Source organism: Orycteropus afer, unplaced genomic scaffold, assembly GCF_000298275.1.
Source record: "Orycteropus afer afer isolate SDZICR_OR568_19922 unplaced genomic scaffold, OryAfe1.0 scaffold00010, whole genome shotgun sequence".
Classification (NCBI taxonomy): domain Eukaryota; kingdom Metazoa; phylum Chordata; class Mammalia; order Tubulidentata; family Orycteropodidae; genus Orycteropus; species Orycteropus afer.
The window spans coordinates 16,310,324-16,327,127 of NW_006921597.1; the positions used below are offsets into that span (position 1 = coordinate 16,310,324).

The 16,804-nt window shown below is 45.5% G+C and overlaps 1 protein-coding gene across 1 annotated transcript in view; it reads left to right on the forward strand.

Moving 5' to 3' along the window:
* Window positions 1-16,804, forward strand: part of INKA2 (inka box actin regulator 2) — a 39,268-nt gene that overhangs the window by 14,949 nt on the left and 7,515 nt on the right. Inside the window, exon 2 of the mRNA XM_042782078.1 lies at window positions 10,074-10,190. Coding sequence (XP_042638012.1) covers window positions 10,074-10,190 — 117 coding nt within the window. The remainder of the gene's footprint in view (window positions 1-10,073; window positions 10,191-16,804) is intronic.

Consider the following 16,804-nt stretch of genomic DNA (forward strand, 5'->3'; position numbering starts at 1 on the left):
GAAAGAATGACACTTTTCGTTTAAAGATAGTCAAAGCTCATAGAGCTTTTTATGACTAGAGTCTATTCCTCTACCCAGTGGCAGTCAAAAGGGTCTTTGATTAAAACCCAAAGTGAATCTTTCTTTTGGAGTGTAGAGGCTTTCCAACACATAGTCCTCTTTGCTTCCCCTCCTGGTGTTGGAATTATAAGGGGCAGGGCTCAGTCCTCTGTCTAATGGGGACAGAGGAAGATGTTTTGAGAGCTAGGAATTAGACTCTTTCCAGAATAGCTAGGCCTCAGTCCATCCCCACCCCCCATCTCAATATATTCTCACACAGACACGCATACCCAGTCTCTGTTCAGCACCTATGGGCCAGTCTGTCAGGCGAGGCCCTCTCCCAAGAGAGAAACAGTCCCGCAGTGATATCTGAACACATTCCAACAGCACATGTTTATCCCTAGGGTCAGCCTTTCCTGTTGATGCTCAGAAAGAGCAAGAGGGGGAATTGGGATAATGGTTGTTGGCAGCCATAATGGATAGAAGGTATGAAGGCAATGGGGACGTGGGCCCCACCCTTGGGAAGGTGATGTTATGATGAGGTTTCCAGACTGTGTGTGGCCACACATCTCTTTCCTCACATCAGAATGAGCTCCCCAGCTCTTCTGTTGCTCATAGAGATGAAATGTTGGACACTGCCTCACCCAGGGGTGCGTCTTCCAGCACTGGCTAGGATTCAGTGGGTGAGGGCCTCCAGGTTGGGGCCATAGGATCTAAAGCCAGGAAAATGGCAATGTTTCCATTGTTTAGTTTAGGATTTGAGCTCTGTCGGGACACAACAGGTTTTGCCTCTCCCTTTGAGCTCATTCATAGATGCCAGGACCTAAAGGCTCTGGCAGTGGGACAGAGGGATCCACCCTCTCTGACTTGGCTGGGCAAATCTCAAGGGTTTGACATCATTGGACACAGTATCCAGGATCTGCACCATCTCCCCCAGGAAAAGTGCACACCATATACTCACTCCCATCAGCTAGGGGGGAAATATCCAGGTGTCTTCCAAGGGTTCCACCCCAACTCTGGAGGGGTTTGAGAAAGTACCAATCTCACAACCAATCTCAAGACCTTTGATTTCTTTATTACTTATTTTCAAATGAGATAATCTAATCCTCCCTCCATTCTGGGTTTCAGGGGATATGAGAGGGGAGGCCGAACCATCTGATTCCTCTTTAGCAAAAATGAATCATGTTCCCCACCCCCCTTCTCAGCACAGGAATATTTACCTATGTTTATATAACCATAGCAACAGGCTTTATTCTCTATCACTTAAACCCTAAAAAAAAAAAAAAAGCCAAGGCAGCTTCTTTTCCTACTCTTGCCTTCTGCACTGCCTAAATGACTGAGCAAGGGAATAAGTTGCAATGACTCAGCATCATGACAGGACTTCAGAGTTTGACAGTTATTGTCCTCCAAAGCCTGTGAGAACTACACAGTAATAGCACTTCTGCCTTGTCTAGGACCTTTCTTTTCGGTACTGCACTGAGATTATGGTCATCATTTTTTTTTTATTCTTGCCATCTCCTTGACCTTAAAAGTGAATGGCCTTATATATGGAAAATCCCAAAGAGTCTACAAGAAAAGTTCTAGAGCTAACAGAGAAATTTAGCAAAATCGCAGAACACAAGATAGCCAAATGAAAATCAGTAGGATTACTATATACCAACAGTGAGAAATCTGAAAGGGGAATTGGGGAAACAATTCCATTTATAATAGCATTTAAGAGACGAAAATATATAGGAATAAATCTAACCAAGGACAAAGGATTTATACAATGAAAACTATTTATTTATACAATAAAACACTGCTGAAAGAGATTAAAACCAAATTTAAAGACTTAAATAAATGTAAAGATGTTCCATGTTCATAGACAGGAAGAATTAACATTGTTAAAATGTCAATACTATGCAGAACAGTCTAGATTCAGTGCAATTCCAATCAAAATTCTAATAGCTTTTCTTCACAGAAATAGAAAAAAACAATCCTCAACTTTATATGGAAAGGCAAGAGGCCCCAGATAGCTAAAACTATGTTGAAAGAAAACAAAGTAGGAGGACTCATACTTCCTGATTTTAAAACATACTATACAGCTACCGTAATCAAAACAGCCTGGTATTGGTATAACAATAGATACATAGACAAATGGAATAGAATTGAGAGTCCAGAAATAAGCCCACACATCTATGGTCAACTGATTTTTGACAAGAGTGTTAAATCCGTTTGATGGGGAAAGAAGAGTCTCTTCAATAAAAATTAGATTTCCACCTGCAGGAAAATGAAATAGCATCCTTGTGTCACACCAAGCACAAAAACAAATTCAAAATGGATTAAGGATCTAAATATGCAAAATAAAACCATAAATTCTTAGAAGAACAACCAGGGGCCACACTTTCAGGCCTACCTTTCAACAATGGATTACCTAATATAATAAAAATACAAACAGCAAAAGACAAAATGAATAAATGAGACCTCATAAAAATTAAAACCTTTTGTTCATCAAAAGACTTTACCAAAAAAGTGAAAAGACAAGCTGCTGACTGGGAGAATATCTTCAAAAGCCATATATCCAACAAAAATCTAATAACAAAAGTATATATAAAACATTAACAACTTAACAACAAAAATATATATAACACAATCATAAAATGGGCAAAGAACTTGAATAGACATTTCACCAAATAAGGCATTTAAATGGCCACTAAACATAAGAAAAAAAATGCTCAGTATCATTAGCCATCAGAGAGATGTGAAGCAAAACCACAATGAGGTACCATTATACTCCTGCCAGGATGTCTAAGATTAAAAAAAAAAAAAAAAAAATGTTGGTGAGGTTGTGGGGAAACTGGAACTGTTATTCAATACTGGTGGGAATGCAAAATAATACAGCTGCTGTGGAAAAGGAGCTCTGGTAGCATAGTGGCTAAGATACTTGACTGCTAACCAGAAGGCTGGCGGTTCAAACCCACCAACCACTCCTCGGAAGTAAGATGGGGCAATCTACTTCCGTAGTGATACTGCCTCAGAAACCACATAACAAGAACAAAGCTGTGGTAAACAGTGTGGTAATTCCTAAAAAAAAAAAAAAAAAAAAACTAAAAATAGAACTACCATATAATCCAGCAATTCCACTCCTAAGTATATGTCCAAAACTTGAAAGCAGATACTCAAAAAAGAGACTTGTACACCAGTGTTCACTGCAACACTATTCACAATAGTCAAAAGACAGATTCAACAGATGAATGGATTAAAAACTGTGGTTTTGTTGTTGTTGTTATGTGCCGTTGAGTCGGCCCCGACTCATAGCGACCCCTCGTTGGGTTTCCGAGGCAGTATCACTACGGAAGTAGGATTGCCCAACCTTAAAAACTGTGGCATATACGTACAATAGAATACTACTCAGCTAGTGGGATAAACGAAGTCTTAATACATGCTTACAGTATGGATGGAGCTTGAAGACATTACACTGAGCAAAATAAGTCAATCACAAAAGGATAAATACTGTATGACCTCACTTATAAAAAGACTGTTGTTGTTAGGTTGAGTAGCTTCCAACTCATAGTGACTCTATGTACAACAGAACTAAACACAGCCCAGTCCTGCGCCATCCTCACAATCCTTGTTATGATTGAGCACATCACTGCAGCCACTGTGTCAATCCATCTCGTTAAGGGTCTTCCCCTTTTTCTCTGACCCTCCACTTTACCAAATATGACATCTTTCTCCAGGACTAGTCCCTTCTGACAACATGACCAAAGTAGGTGAGACAAAGTCTGGCCATTCTTGCCTCCAGCGAGCATCCTGGCTGCAATTCTTCCTGGACAGATTTATTCATTCCTCTAGCAGTCCATGGTATTTTCAGTATTCTTCACCAACACCACAATTCAAAGGCATCAATTCTTCTTTGGTCTTTCTTATGCACTGTCCAGCTTTCATATGCATACGAGGTAATTGAAAATCACAGCTTGGGGTAGGCACACCCTAGTCTTCAAAATGACATCTTTGCTCTTTGACACTTTCAAGAGTTCTTCTGCAGCAGATTTACCCAGTGCAATATGATGTCTGATTTCTTGACACCACTTCAATGTCTGTTAATTGTGGATTCACATAAAATGAGATCCCTGACAACTTCAATCTTTTCTCCATTTATCATGATGTTGCTTATTGATCCAATTGTGAGGATTTTTGTTTTGTTAAGGTGTAATCCATACTGAAGACTATAGTCTTTGATCTTCATCAGTAAGTGCTTCCAGTCATCTTCACTTTCAGCAAGCAAGGGTATGTCATCTGCATATCACAGGTTGTTAATGAGTCTCCCTCCAATCCTGATGCCGCATACTTCTTCATATAGTAAGTATGGTGAAAGGATAAGTTCTAGTTATCTAGTGCTGCTCCAACAAGAAATATACCACAAACAGGATGGCCTTAACAAACAGGAGTTTATTCTCTTCGGGAAGCTAGAAGTCCAAGTTCAAAGTGCCAGGCTCTAGGGTCTGTGTGAAAGCCCCTCGACCTTGGGCTTCAGCTCTGCCTCTTGCTCTCTGCCCACTGAAGCTAGAGGCATTTCTTCACTCAGGCAGCTACTGGCTGCTGAGGCTTACAAGCCCAACGTCGACAAAAAATGGCACAGTCTCAATGTTACCAAACTACATGGCAGGCCATTAATTCAAGTCCATTGAAAGTCCCAGGGTTGGCAGAGCATGGCAGCCTGCTGAACAACAACATGGCTATATGCAGAGTTCAAGCATGCCATGAGCTAGAGACCATTCCCAAAGCTGTTTCTTATATACAGAAGCAGACCCCATACCCAAAGCAGCTACTCAGCTGCTCCAATAGATTCCACCATGGAGTTAATTACTAATCTCACCATGGAGAATAACTACATTCAGCTGCCCAGCCACTCAACCCGGCCCAGCCAAGTTGACACACAAACTTAACCACGACCGGATACAACCCTAACACACACCCTTCTTGATTTTAAACCGTGCAGTAGCCCCCTGTTCTGTTCAAATGACTGCCTCTTGGTCTATGTACAAGTTCCTCATGAGCACAATTAAGTGTTCTGGAATTCCCATTCTTTGCAATGTTATCCATAATTTGTTATGATCCCCACAGTCAAATGCCTTTGCATAGTCAATAAAACACAGATGAACAGCTTTCTGGTATTCTATGCTTTCAGCCATGATCCATCTGACATCAGCAATGATATCCTTCATTCCATATCATCTTCTGAATTCAGCTTGCATTTCTGGAAGTTACCTGTCAATATATTGCTGCAACTGTTTAATTATCTTCAGCAAAATTTTACCTGCATGTGATATTAATGATATCGTTCTATAATTTCCACATTCTGTTAAATCACCTTTCTTTGGAAAGGGCACAAATATGGATTTCTTCCAGTCGGTTGGCCAGGTAGCTGTTTTTCAAACTTCCTGGCATAAATGAGTAAGTACCTCCAGTGCTGCACCATTTGTAGAAACATGCCGATGGGGATTCCATCAATTCCTGGAGCCTTGGTTTTTTTTGCCAATTCCTTCAGTGCAGCTTGGACTTCTTCCTTCAGCACCACTGGTTCTTGATCATATGCTATCTCCTGAAATGGTTGAACACTGATCAAATCTTTTTGGTACAGTGACTCTGTGTAGTCCTTTCATCTTCTTTTGATGCTTCCTGCATCATTCAATATTTTGCCCATAGAATCTTTCAATGTTGCAACTCAAGGTTTAATTTTTTTCTTCAGTTCTTTCAGCTTGAGAAATGATGAGTATGTTCTTCCTTTTTGGTTTTCTAATTCCAGGTCTTTGCATATTTCATTATAACACTTTACTTTGTCTTCTCCAGTAGTCCTTTGAAATTTTCTGTTCAGCTCTTTTATTTCAACATTTCTTCCTTTCACTTTAGCTAATGTCCCTTCAAAGAGCAACTTTCGGAGTCTCTTCTGACATCCATTTTGACCTTTTCTTCCTTTCCTGTCTTTTTAATGACCTTTTGCTTTCTTCATGGATGATGTTCTTGATGTCATCCCACAACTTCATCTGGCCTGCAATCATTGACATTCAATACATCAAATCTTCAGGTCTCTAAATTCACATGGGATATACTCCAGGTCATGTTTTGGCTCTCATGGATTTGTTTTAATTTTCTTTAGCTTCAACCTGACCTTGCATATGTGAAATTGATGTTCTGTTCCATACTCAGCTCTTGACCTTGTTTTGACTGATAAAAAAAGATTAGAAAAGACAAGTGTATAGAGACCAAAGTTTATTAGTGGTTACCAGTGATGTTAGGGAGGGGGGAAAAGAGGGTTAACATGATGGGAAAATTGCATTGATTAAGGTTAGGGTTACACAGCCAATTATTTTAATTGCTGTCAATAAGTTGTACACCTATAAAAAGTTGACTTGGCAAAAGCTGTGTGATAGATATATTTATAACAACACCTGGTGGTGGATGGAAAGAGTAGCCGGTGAGGCTGCTTATATACAACCAAACACCTCATGGAATTTGGTTTCTTGGTTTGGAGGTTTAGGGTCATGGTTTCCCGGGACATCCCAGTTAATTGGCCTAATAATGTGTTTAGTGCTTCTGTTCTACCTCCTATTTCATTGAATTGTGCCAGGGGTCTTAAAAGCTTGCAAGGAGTCATCTAAAGCACAACAATTGGTGTCTATTCACCTGGAACAATAAAGGAAAAAGGAGAGTCAGGACCAGGAGGAGGATATGGAATGTGTGGTTAATTGCCAAAGCTGTTTCTTATATACGGGAAGCAGACACCATACCCAAGACAGCTACTCAATATCATTTTGCCATGAGATCAGAAGAACTGAATGGTGCCAGGCTACCGTTACTGTACATTTTGATCAAAGATTCTATAAAAGAATCCTGATCAAAAGAGGGAAAATACAAAACAATTTCAAGTTCTCATCAACACTAGACTTTCTAGAGCCATGGAAGGTGGATGAACCCCTGAAACTATTGACCAGAGATAATCTTTAAGCCTTGTACAAAAATATCCCCTGAAGTTTTCTTAAAACCAAACAATAGTTTAGCTTAACTAGTAAAATAATAATAATAATTAATTAAGTTCTGCCTTGAGCATTATGCTCTTTAAAAAATAATCTGTATGGGATCATATTGACAATAGCAACTTGAAAAGTTAGATAGGAACTTTAGAGAACATTGAGTTTATGTTAATGAGGAACAACTCAGAAAAGGAAGATGAGAATGATTGTACAGCCTTAAAAATGTAATCAATGTCACTAAATTGTACATTTAGAAAGTGTTGAATTGATGTGTTGTGCTGTGTATACTTGCAACAAAAACAAAATACTATAATTTAAAGGAAAAAACAGTGGGTAGAACGTGAACTGGCTTTGCTAACAATATATTCCTCATCTGTAACATGGAGTAACTAGTCCCTTTATCCTAACTACACAGAATAGTTGTCAGAACAGAGTGAGTTTGGTAAGGAGTGTGAAGCGTTAGGCTCATGTAGGTTTAAGATATCAGCAAAGGAAACAAAGGCGCAGTAAAAGGATGAAAGGATTTGTGCAAGGTCATATTGTGTTGTCAGCAGCATAGAAGATCTGACCCCCAATGCCAAGGAACTTCCTAAGAGATCAGCCTGTTTCTCTCAGAGTTTTAAATGTAGTCAGCTTCCTAACTTCCAAAAGGATCCCAACTCTAGGAGCTCTCAGGAATGTGGAAAGGTAACGCTTAAACTTGACTCTTGACTGCTAACCAGAAGGCCGGCATTTCAAACCTACCAGCCACTGCTGGGAAGGAAGATTGGTCAATCTACTTCTGTAGTGATACTGCCTTGGAAACCCAAGGAGGGGTCACTATAAGTCAGATTCAACTCAACAGCAGTGAGTTTGGTTTTTGGTTGAACTTGACTCTGAAGACAATTTCTACCACAAATCCACAAACTTTTTCTCAGAGCTTCCAAGCCAACCACTGTGCTCGGTGCTGGAGATCTAACACTGAGAAAAACAAGACCCATGAGGCGGGGAACTTGATTGTGATCTTTTCCCCCATTCAAGGGTCGCTCTGTAGACTGTGTATCAATGGCTAGGTTCCCCTTTCTATCCCAACTCTAGAGGTTTAAAATCCAGAACTGGATTCCGCTGGCCTGCAGGTCTCACTCACCTTTGTCCTTGGGAGTTAGCTCTGACTCTGAACAACCAGCATATCCCACGGAGGCTGGCCCCTTAGAGAATCTCAGTTCACCACTGCAAGGAAGCAGAAGGGCCAGGCCGCCCGCGGCGCTGCTCCGACCGGCGGGGCCAGACTCGCAGAGGCCCGGAAGAGCAGAAGGACGTTGGCAATGCGTGAACAGATTCGCTAGTCTAACCCAGAGCCGTCGGGCTTTCTGACGGCCGCCACATTTGGCTTAGTGGCAGAGAAAGGAGGGCAGGTACATGCTCTCCGTTAACTACCACTGAGACACGGGGCCCCGGACCCGGGACCGGTTCTGCATAATCTGAGCCTCCTTTTCTCTTTGATCTATTCATTGGCTACCACCGCCCCCAGTGTCGTCCAAACGGGACACCCGGGACACCCGGGCCTAGGCCACAAGGCGCCAGGCAAAATCCACCTGAGGACCAGGGGTTAAGTGCCTGTGGAGAATCTTCACTTCGAAAGATACTCATATTTCTTCCCTCTCTTCTCCTTCTCTTTTCCTCCTTCTTTCTCCCTCTCTTTCTCCCCCTCCCCCCTCCCTCCACCTTTCTTTGGTTAGCATAAGTGGAGCTTTATGTCTGACACAATTTCAGAACAGCAGAAGCGCTTGAGTTCTCCCTTCGCGCCATCTCTGGCGTCCTCAAGACTCTTGATTCCAGCTCTAGGAAGATAAGGAGGTCCCACGCGCAGCCCCTAAACCCTGCCTGCCTAGGGCAAACTTCCCGCGTTAATTACCTTGACACAACACATTGCTAATTGCCCTAATTACTCTCTGGCTCTGCAACACCGCCCCTGGCGGGCCTGGTCGGATGGCGCGGAGCATCTGCGAGGGGGGGGGGGGCGGGGAAACGGCAGCTCCCCTGGCGCTGAGGCAGGCATGGAGGGTCCCTAGCTCCCCTGGGAGAACCTGGTTGGAGCCGACACACGTTAGGTGCTCTGCCTGTATCTATTAAATAGAATCGGAATATCTTTGAGCGTCCTATCCCTTCTACCTTACAAAGCTCTTCGCCAAAGTTCGGAGCAAGAATTAGCGTAACTGATTCAGCAGCCCCTATGTTTTCATTAAAAAATTGCTATCTAAACCTACCTTTTTAAAACTGCCCCTTCTCCCATGCAAGTTCTTGAGAGCAGAGATATAACGTCTTTTTCAGAATCCCCAGACCACAACATTGCTGGGTGCACCGTAGAGCCTCCATTGCTTTGTGTTAAAGCAGTAGACAGAGCGTCTGATCTTCGCTCCGCTGGATGAGGCGTGAGCTGTGAGGACCCTACATTGGGAGCTGAGGTGGAACCACCACACTCCAGAGTGTGGAAAAGAGCTTCTGCGGGGCTTCTTGGCGGCTTGGGGAGGTGGGTTGTTGCTTCTTCTCATCGGAGTTTGTTAAAGGAGATTGGTATTAGGCGTTTTCAACCCCGAAATCACTGAAATGGTTTCAAAGTCACTCATTTAGACTACCACCCAGTCTTCACCTGTAAAACTATGCTTCAAACAGAGGGTCGTGTACTTGTTGGGCCTTGGTCTGGTCTTGGCGTCACGTTGTCTTGCCTCGTTGGCCTAAATGAAACGCTCCCTGCCAGCTCCCTCCGCAGCCGCGACCCGCGCCTAGAGCAAACACCAGAGACGTAAGTCCCCCCTCAGCAGCCCAACACGCCCAGACCGCTCTTCTCATTGGCTGAATGCATCCCCCCTGAATTCTCATTGGCTGTCTCACTTTTCCCTCCGCCTCCAGCACAGACCGCGCGCCGAGAGCAGTCGCGGGAAGCTGCTCTAAGTCCCGGCTTGGGAGCAGAAGCTTGGCTCCGCTCTGGGAGAGAGGCGCGGAGTGCGGAGGTGAGCAACCCGCCGAACGCGCAGTTTCTAGTCCAGCCGGTTGTTCACACCCGGGGACTCTCTGGTGGAGCGGATCCCAGCAAATGGGCGCACGAGAAAAGAAAGCAGAGAAATGGACTGCTATTTGCGTCGTCTCAAACAAGAGCTGGTAAGAACGGAGCTGGCGCTGGGGGCAGGTTTGGGCTGCTCCGCTCCAACAGTACCTGTCCAGGGCCCTGGTCCCCCGGGAGCCTAGAAGTGTGTGGGGCAGAGGAAAGGAGGGAACGGCAGAGAGCAGGGTTTGTCCTGAAGGAAAGGAGCCACGAGGAAACTTTGAGCAAAGATTTATGGTGAGAATAGTGACAAGAACAAGTGACAGAGAGAGACAGAGACACACACAGAGAGAGACAGAGAGACAGGCCCTGACTGATGTAGTTCAATGAGCCACAAACCGCGGGAGAAAGAGGATATATACCCTGAGACAGACAGACACAGAGACTGAAATTCGGGCGCTGACACAGAAAAAGCGGGAGCGACAGACGCCGGGAGCAGGACGGGCTGTGCCCTGGAGCTCGCGCTGCTCTGGGGCTTCTTCGAGCGCGCGGGGCTGACCCGGCGTCGGGAGGAGGGTGTGAGGAGAACCCTGCCCCGGGGCAGGAGGTCAACCGAGGACCGCTCTAGGGGAGTTGGCACCGCCTCGGGCCCCCAGCCCTGCCGGGCTTGGCAGAGCTGGCGCGGCTGCGGGGGCAGGCTGTCTGCCCGGGCTTGTCTGCCAGCAGGGAGGGGGCCGGGGCTGGCAGCTGTAATGGCGGGGGAGGGCCCTCCACGGGAGGAGGGGCGCCGCCTGGCAGATCTCGAGCGGGAGCTGGGGAGCCCAGCCAGACGTCAGATCTGAGCGAGGGGAGTGCAGAGGGAGCGTGCGGAGACCAGGGGCGTGCAGGGGCTGTGAGAAGTAGTCGGTCCGGGGCGGGGTGGGGGTGGGGTGGTACCTGCTGAAGCTATGTTAGTGGTTCGTAGGATATTGCCATGGGAAGGCCAGGTTGATTCCCACTGACTTCATATACCAACCCCACCCTCCACCTGTCGCCTTTCTTTTCCCTTCAACCACCAGAATTCAGACAGATAGTATGCACATGCACCCATCCTTTCTGTTCTGTCCAGTACTCTGTCAACCAGGCTCTCTCTTATGTTTTTGCTCCTGTCTCCTACTTTTAGTCTCTCTTGAAGTCGGACCTCTGTCTCACTTTTCTCTCCTCCCCTTTCTTCTCACTTCTCAAAGCCAGGGACACGCAGGCTTACAACAGCAGACGTGGATCCAGAAAGTGACAGCCCATGGCTCTCCAGGGTCCATGACAGCCTTTTCCATTCCTGCCTGCAAACCCTCCACTCTTCCTGCTGGGGAGGGCTCCTGGCAGCTGTGTCCTGGGACACAGCTTTGGGGGTTGGAAAGAGCTAGGTTTGAAGTGGCAGGTGTTCTCATTGATGCTTCCTTGTCATATCTCATGGCACTCTTCCTGTGTGCCTCACTTCAGGGCCAGCCTTCTCATATCTGAAAAGGTCCTTTTTCTGGTCATTCCTTCTGATGCCCTTTCTGTAGTGATACTCAGATGGTAAAAGTTACTGACTCAGTAACTTTGGGTTACTCTGGTGGGGCACAGAAGAGTTTCCGTTGCTGATCCTCTGAACCCATACCATGCCCCTTTCCGTACTGGAGTCTTCCCAGCCCACACATACACAATTCTGACTTTTCCCATTCGTTTGTTCAGTGCCAGAAAGAAAGGTCAGGGTCATCACAGATAATATTTGAGGTCCAAGGCCCATGCTGAGAAATGACTCTAATAGAATCCTCCTCTTTGTGCTTGGATTCAGGACCACACCACCCACCTCAGGATCTGCCTTAATGGAGGGTTTGTGGGTGTTCCTGGCATGGGCTCGAATTTTAAAATCCTACTGATTTGCATTTTTTACAGCACCCTAGGTGGGAGGTGGTGAGGGGAGGAAGACAGTCTGTGGATGCCAGGAGAATAAAAAAGGCAAACAGGAATCTGCACTGAGCTGAGCTCCAGAGCTTGATTTGCACCCTCTCCTGCCAAGGACTTGAGCCCCCAGGCCCCAGGAAGAGGAAGGGGAGAAGCTGAAATCACAGAGCTCCCCATTAGCTTTCATTTGGCCCTTTGTCTGAGCAGCTTCAGCCTTTGACTCTCTTAGAGAGGAAGCCAAATGCCTGGCCCAGGGCCCAGAATGACACTCAGATGGGAGAGCTCTGTACCCCCTCCTTGTGGTGCTCCGCCCCCTCCCCAGTGCCAGCCTGCTCAGAGACGAGATGGAGCAGAGCGACAGGCAGAGCTAGGAGAGTCTCTCTTCCTTCCTGACCCCTCAGCTTGCTCTTGGGCAACTAGGCTGGAACTCAGTGCCTTAGTTTCCCCAAGGGGAGAGAAGGAGCAGCTAAAGCTGAATTAGCCCAAGGTCAGCCCTTTGACTATCTTCCTCTAAGGACTGTGGGGATTGAATTCAGTGAAGCTTGTTATGTGCCGTCAAGTCTGACCCAACTCATAGCAACCCCTCCTTGGGTTTCCAAGGTGATATCACTATGGAAGTAGATTGCCCAACCTTTCTTCCGAGGAGTGGCTGGTGGGTTTGAACCACCAGCCTTCTGGTTAGCAGTCAAGTGCCGTAGCTATCAGAGCTCCCTTAGTTGTGGCTAAGATAGGAAGGTGTTGGCTCATTTATACCTCAGGTCTGCAATGGGATGTAGGAAAGCACACAGTCAGTTATTTTATGAGTTCTGGGGCTTTTGCAAGGAGCTCTGGTGGTGTAGTGGTTAAGGCACTTGGCTGCTACCCAAAAGGTCAGTGGTTTGAACCCAGCAGTTGTTCTGCGGAAGAAAGATGAGGCTCTCTGCTTCCGTAAAGATTTGTAGCCTTGGAAACCCAATGGGGGTCGCTATGTGTCTGAATCAACTCAATGGCAGTGAGTTTGGTTTCTTGTTTGTCTGTTTGGGGCTTTTGCACTGCAGATGGTTCATCCCAGGCAAGGTCTCCCAGGAGCACTCTGTTGCCTGGCTCTGCCCTAAGTTGGTGTAATATTCATATAATACTGGTCAATCTCTTCATTCATTTATCCGACTAAAATCCCTTCATGAAGCATATGCCCTGAAGATCCTGTGGGGTAAACTTGTTGGAAGAGGAAACATGAATAGGTTGTGAAATTAACGAGGTTGTTCTGTGCTTGCCTTCTGCATCCTGACCCTGTCCTTGGCCCAGAAATTCTAGACAAGAGGAGTCTGTTCCTGAAAACCAAAGTAACAGAATTTCCCAATTTCCTGAAGCAGAAAATTTGGACTGTAACAAGTAAGCACTATGAGGAAGCTGAGGGCTTGAGGATCCTGGGCTGATTAGGGAGGTATCTAGAGAGCTGGAAGGGGAAGAGGTCAGATTTCAGGAATGAAATGTGGCAGGAGAAGTAGCAGCAGCTGACACACTTCTTCATTAGGATGAAGAGGTCAGGGCTGCCGTGACTCAGCAGGGAACACACCTCCCTCTCTACAGCCACCAAAGAGAGACCCTGCCTGAACACCAGGCCTTGGGCCAGCTGTTCCCTGCACACAGTTCCCAAATGGGTAGACACAGGCACAAAGAAGTAAATGTAAGATGTCCACAGGGTGATCCTCAAGTTCAGATAGGTGTAGAGCAAACACAGAATGTAAAGACTGAGGGGTAAACTCATGAGGAACAGTCAGGCTGGGAAGGCTTCCCGGAGGAGTGGAGGTTGGAAGAGGCCATCTCCTGGGATATGCATCGTAGCTGAGGTGTGGGGAAGCAGCAAAGGGGCTTCTTTGAGGCTGGGGAAGGTCCTCCTAGAAAAAAACTCATCCAGAGCTCCCAGAGCCTTTCACAGCACAAGCTCAGGACTTTCTGTTATATGGGGTAGGATGAGGGTCTAAAGGCCAGATGGGAGGGAAAATAGGGTGGAGGAGTTGAGGATATACAATAGGAACAGCCTTCAGCTCTTAGGGCAAGGGGCTTAGGTTAGGCCAAGGAGCAAATCTCCTGAAGCAGAAAAAGGCTTTTTACAAAGGATCTCATAATGTAGTCTTCCTTGACATTTATTTAGGATGACTCGTTCAGTGCCACCCAGCAACAATGTGGCATTTGGAGACAAGCAGACTTGAACTCAAATCCTGACTCTGTGTGACACTGACATATTGCTTAACCTTTTTATGCCTTAGTTTTCTCATCTCTTCCAGTACCACTTGTCATCAAGTTGACTCTGACTTATGGCAACCCCATGTGTGTCAGAATAGAACTGTGTTCCATAGGTTTTTCAGTGGCTGGTGTTTTGGAAATAGACTTCCAGGCCTCTTCTTTCTTTCTTTCATCTCTAAAATAGATTTTTGAAATTCCCACTTCATACAGTCATTGTAAATATTAAGTGACAATACATAAAAAATGCCTCCCCAGCTGTATGTTCTTAGTTCATAACATAGTGACTGATGTATTTATAAGCGCTTGGTAAACTTATGATGATGAATTGATCAGACTAGTTTGCAAAACTCATTTATTCACACAACACATTTATTGACTTCATACTATGTTCAAGGTACTTTACCAGGCACTATGGTTATAAGGATAAACAGACACAGATTTTATCTTCAAGAAGATGACTATTTATTAGGGGAGATAATAGTAAAAGCATTAATTGATGGTAACACTTATTGATATGCCAGGTACATAATATATAATTTGATTGCCAAAGCAACACGTAAGAGGTAGGTATTTTCATTATCCCCGTTTTTTCAATGAGAAAATAGAGAAATGGAAGGCTAAGTGATTTGGCCAAGGTCACAGAACTGATAATGTGGTAGAGTTGGGAATCAAACTCAGTCCATCTGATTTCAGAGTTTATGCCCTTGACCAGTACATGCATGACAACCTCTGATATAGAAATGGAAGTGCTGTATGAGAGGCATTTCAGTACTCTGAGAAAAGAAATATTACTTGCAAGGAGCTCTGGTAGTGTAGTGCCTAAAGCATTTGACTACTAACCAGAAGGCTGGCGGTTCAAACCCACCAGCCACTCCTTGGAAGGAAGATTGGGCAATCTACTTCCGTAATGATACCGTCTTGGAAACCTAAGGAGGGGTAGTCGCTATGAGTTGGATCCGACTTGATGGCACTGAATTTTGTTTTGTTGGGTTTAGATCAGGGAAAGCTTCATGGAAGAGGTAGCATTTGAGCTAGGCCTTGAGATAATGGGAACATGCCCAGGAGAAAGCAGTATTCCAGGCAGATAATGCAACAGCACAAACAACAGACACAGAGGCTGAGATCATGGGATGCCCAGAGACTACCTAGTGGGGATGTTCAAAGACTATCTCGCTGTTGAGTTTGGCTAGAACAAAGGATATTTGCAGGGAATAGTGAGCAATAGAGGAGAAAGATTTGTTGGGAACAGACTACAGGGAGCCTTGGATGCCATTCTAAGGAGACTGGCCTTTTCTGTAAGCATTGGAGAGCAGCATGGTCAGAGTAGTACCATGAGATCTAGAAGGTGGCATGGGGTGAGGAAGGAAGGCATCTGAGGCAGGAAGAGGAATTAAAAAGTTTATATAAAAATCCAGGAGAGAGATTATGAAGGCTGGAACTAAAAAAGAGAAGCAGAAGATAACTTCTGAAGGTCCTTTGGATGCCCAAGGAATTTGATTGACTGACTACAGTTATAGAAAATTTGAAGCTGGTCAGAGGGAGAAGGGCTCGGTGAGACTAAGAGGTCTAGACGCCTAGGAAGAGGCAAGATTGGGCCCCTCTCTCCATCTGCCTGCCTTTTGCCTGAGTATCTGGCTCCCAGTGCATAGTTAATTTGGGAAAGTAGTCTCATCTTTTTCACATCCTCACTTCCTCCTTTCTTTGCTCTCCTCCCTCCCACAGCTCTTGGCACAGTTTCCACTTTACCTTCCTGTTGAGAGTTCCAGCCAAGATCAAGTGTTGTAAAGGTCACTATTCACTGAGCTGGAGAATGGGCCACTTGGCAAAAGTGGGGCTTTTCCCATTTCCGGCCCTGAGCCTCTTCCTAGCTTCCAGAGGGGCTGAAAGGAACTGTGTGAGGGTCCTGTGAGCATTGAAGGGAAGATGAGGGGGGTGAGTCAGGGCACACTGCCAGGTCCATGGGCAAAGCTGTAGCCTGTGTCAATGGTTTCTGACTGAGCTGGGAGAGGGCATGAGATGGATAGATGGAGGGCACAGCTGTAGGATCAGTCAGGGGCCTAGGGAAGGGGCTGGGAAGGAAGCTGAGGCTGCTGGCATCCTACTTTCCTATCCTCACTCCTCCTACACCACAAAAGGCCTAATGAGGGAAGGGTGCTGTCCATGGACAGCTGACCCCATACAACCCTCTTGAGGGCCCAGAGCTCAATGTCAAGGATGGTGGAATCTGCTTCCCAATGGCATCTTCCTCTGCAGCCCCAGGCAGCATTCCTCTTTCTTCTTTAGAGGGTTCTGTGCAGAGAAGCCTTTAGTGGGAAAGAGCTGAATTGGTTTTTGAAGTCTCTCAAAAGGATGACTTCATGTTCTTCCTCCCGCATAGGATGACAGTTGCCCTCTGTATTTTCCTGTTTTTTCTCACAACAATACCCTGAGGCTGAGGGGTCAGGGATTATGATGACATGGAAAGTCTACTGACCTGGGGTTAGTGGGGTCCCATTCCTCCACTAATAACCCTTAGGCACAGTGTTTCCACTGGTGGCACTCAAGATGATACTCAGATGGAAAACTTTTAATTATATAT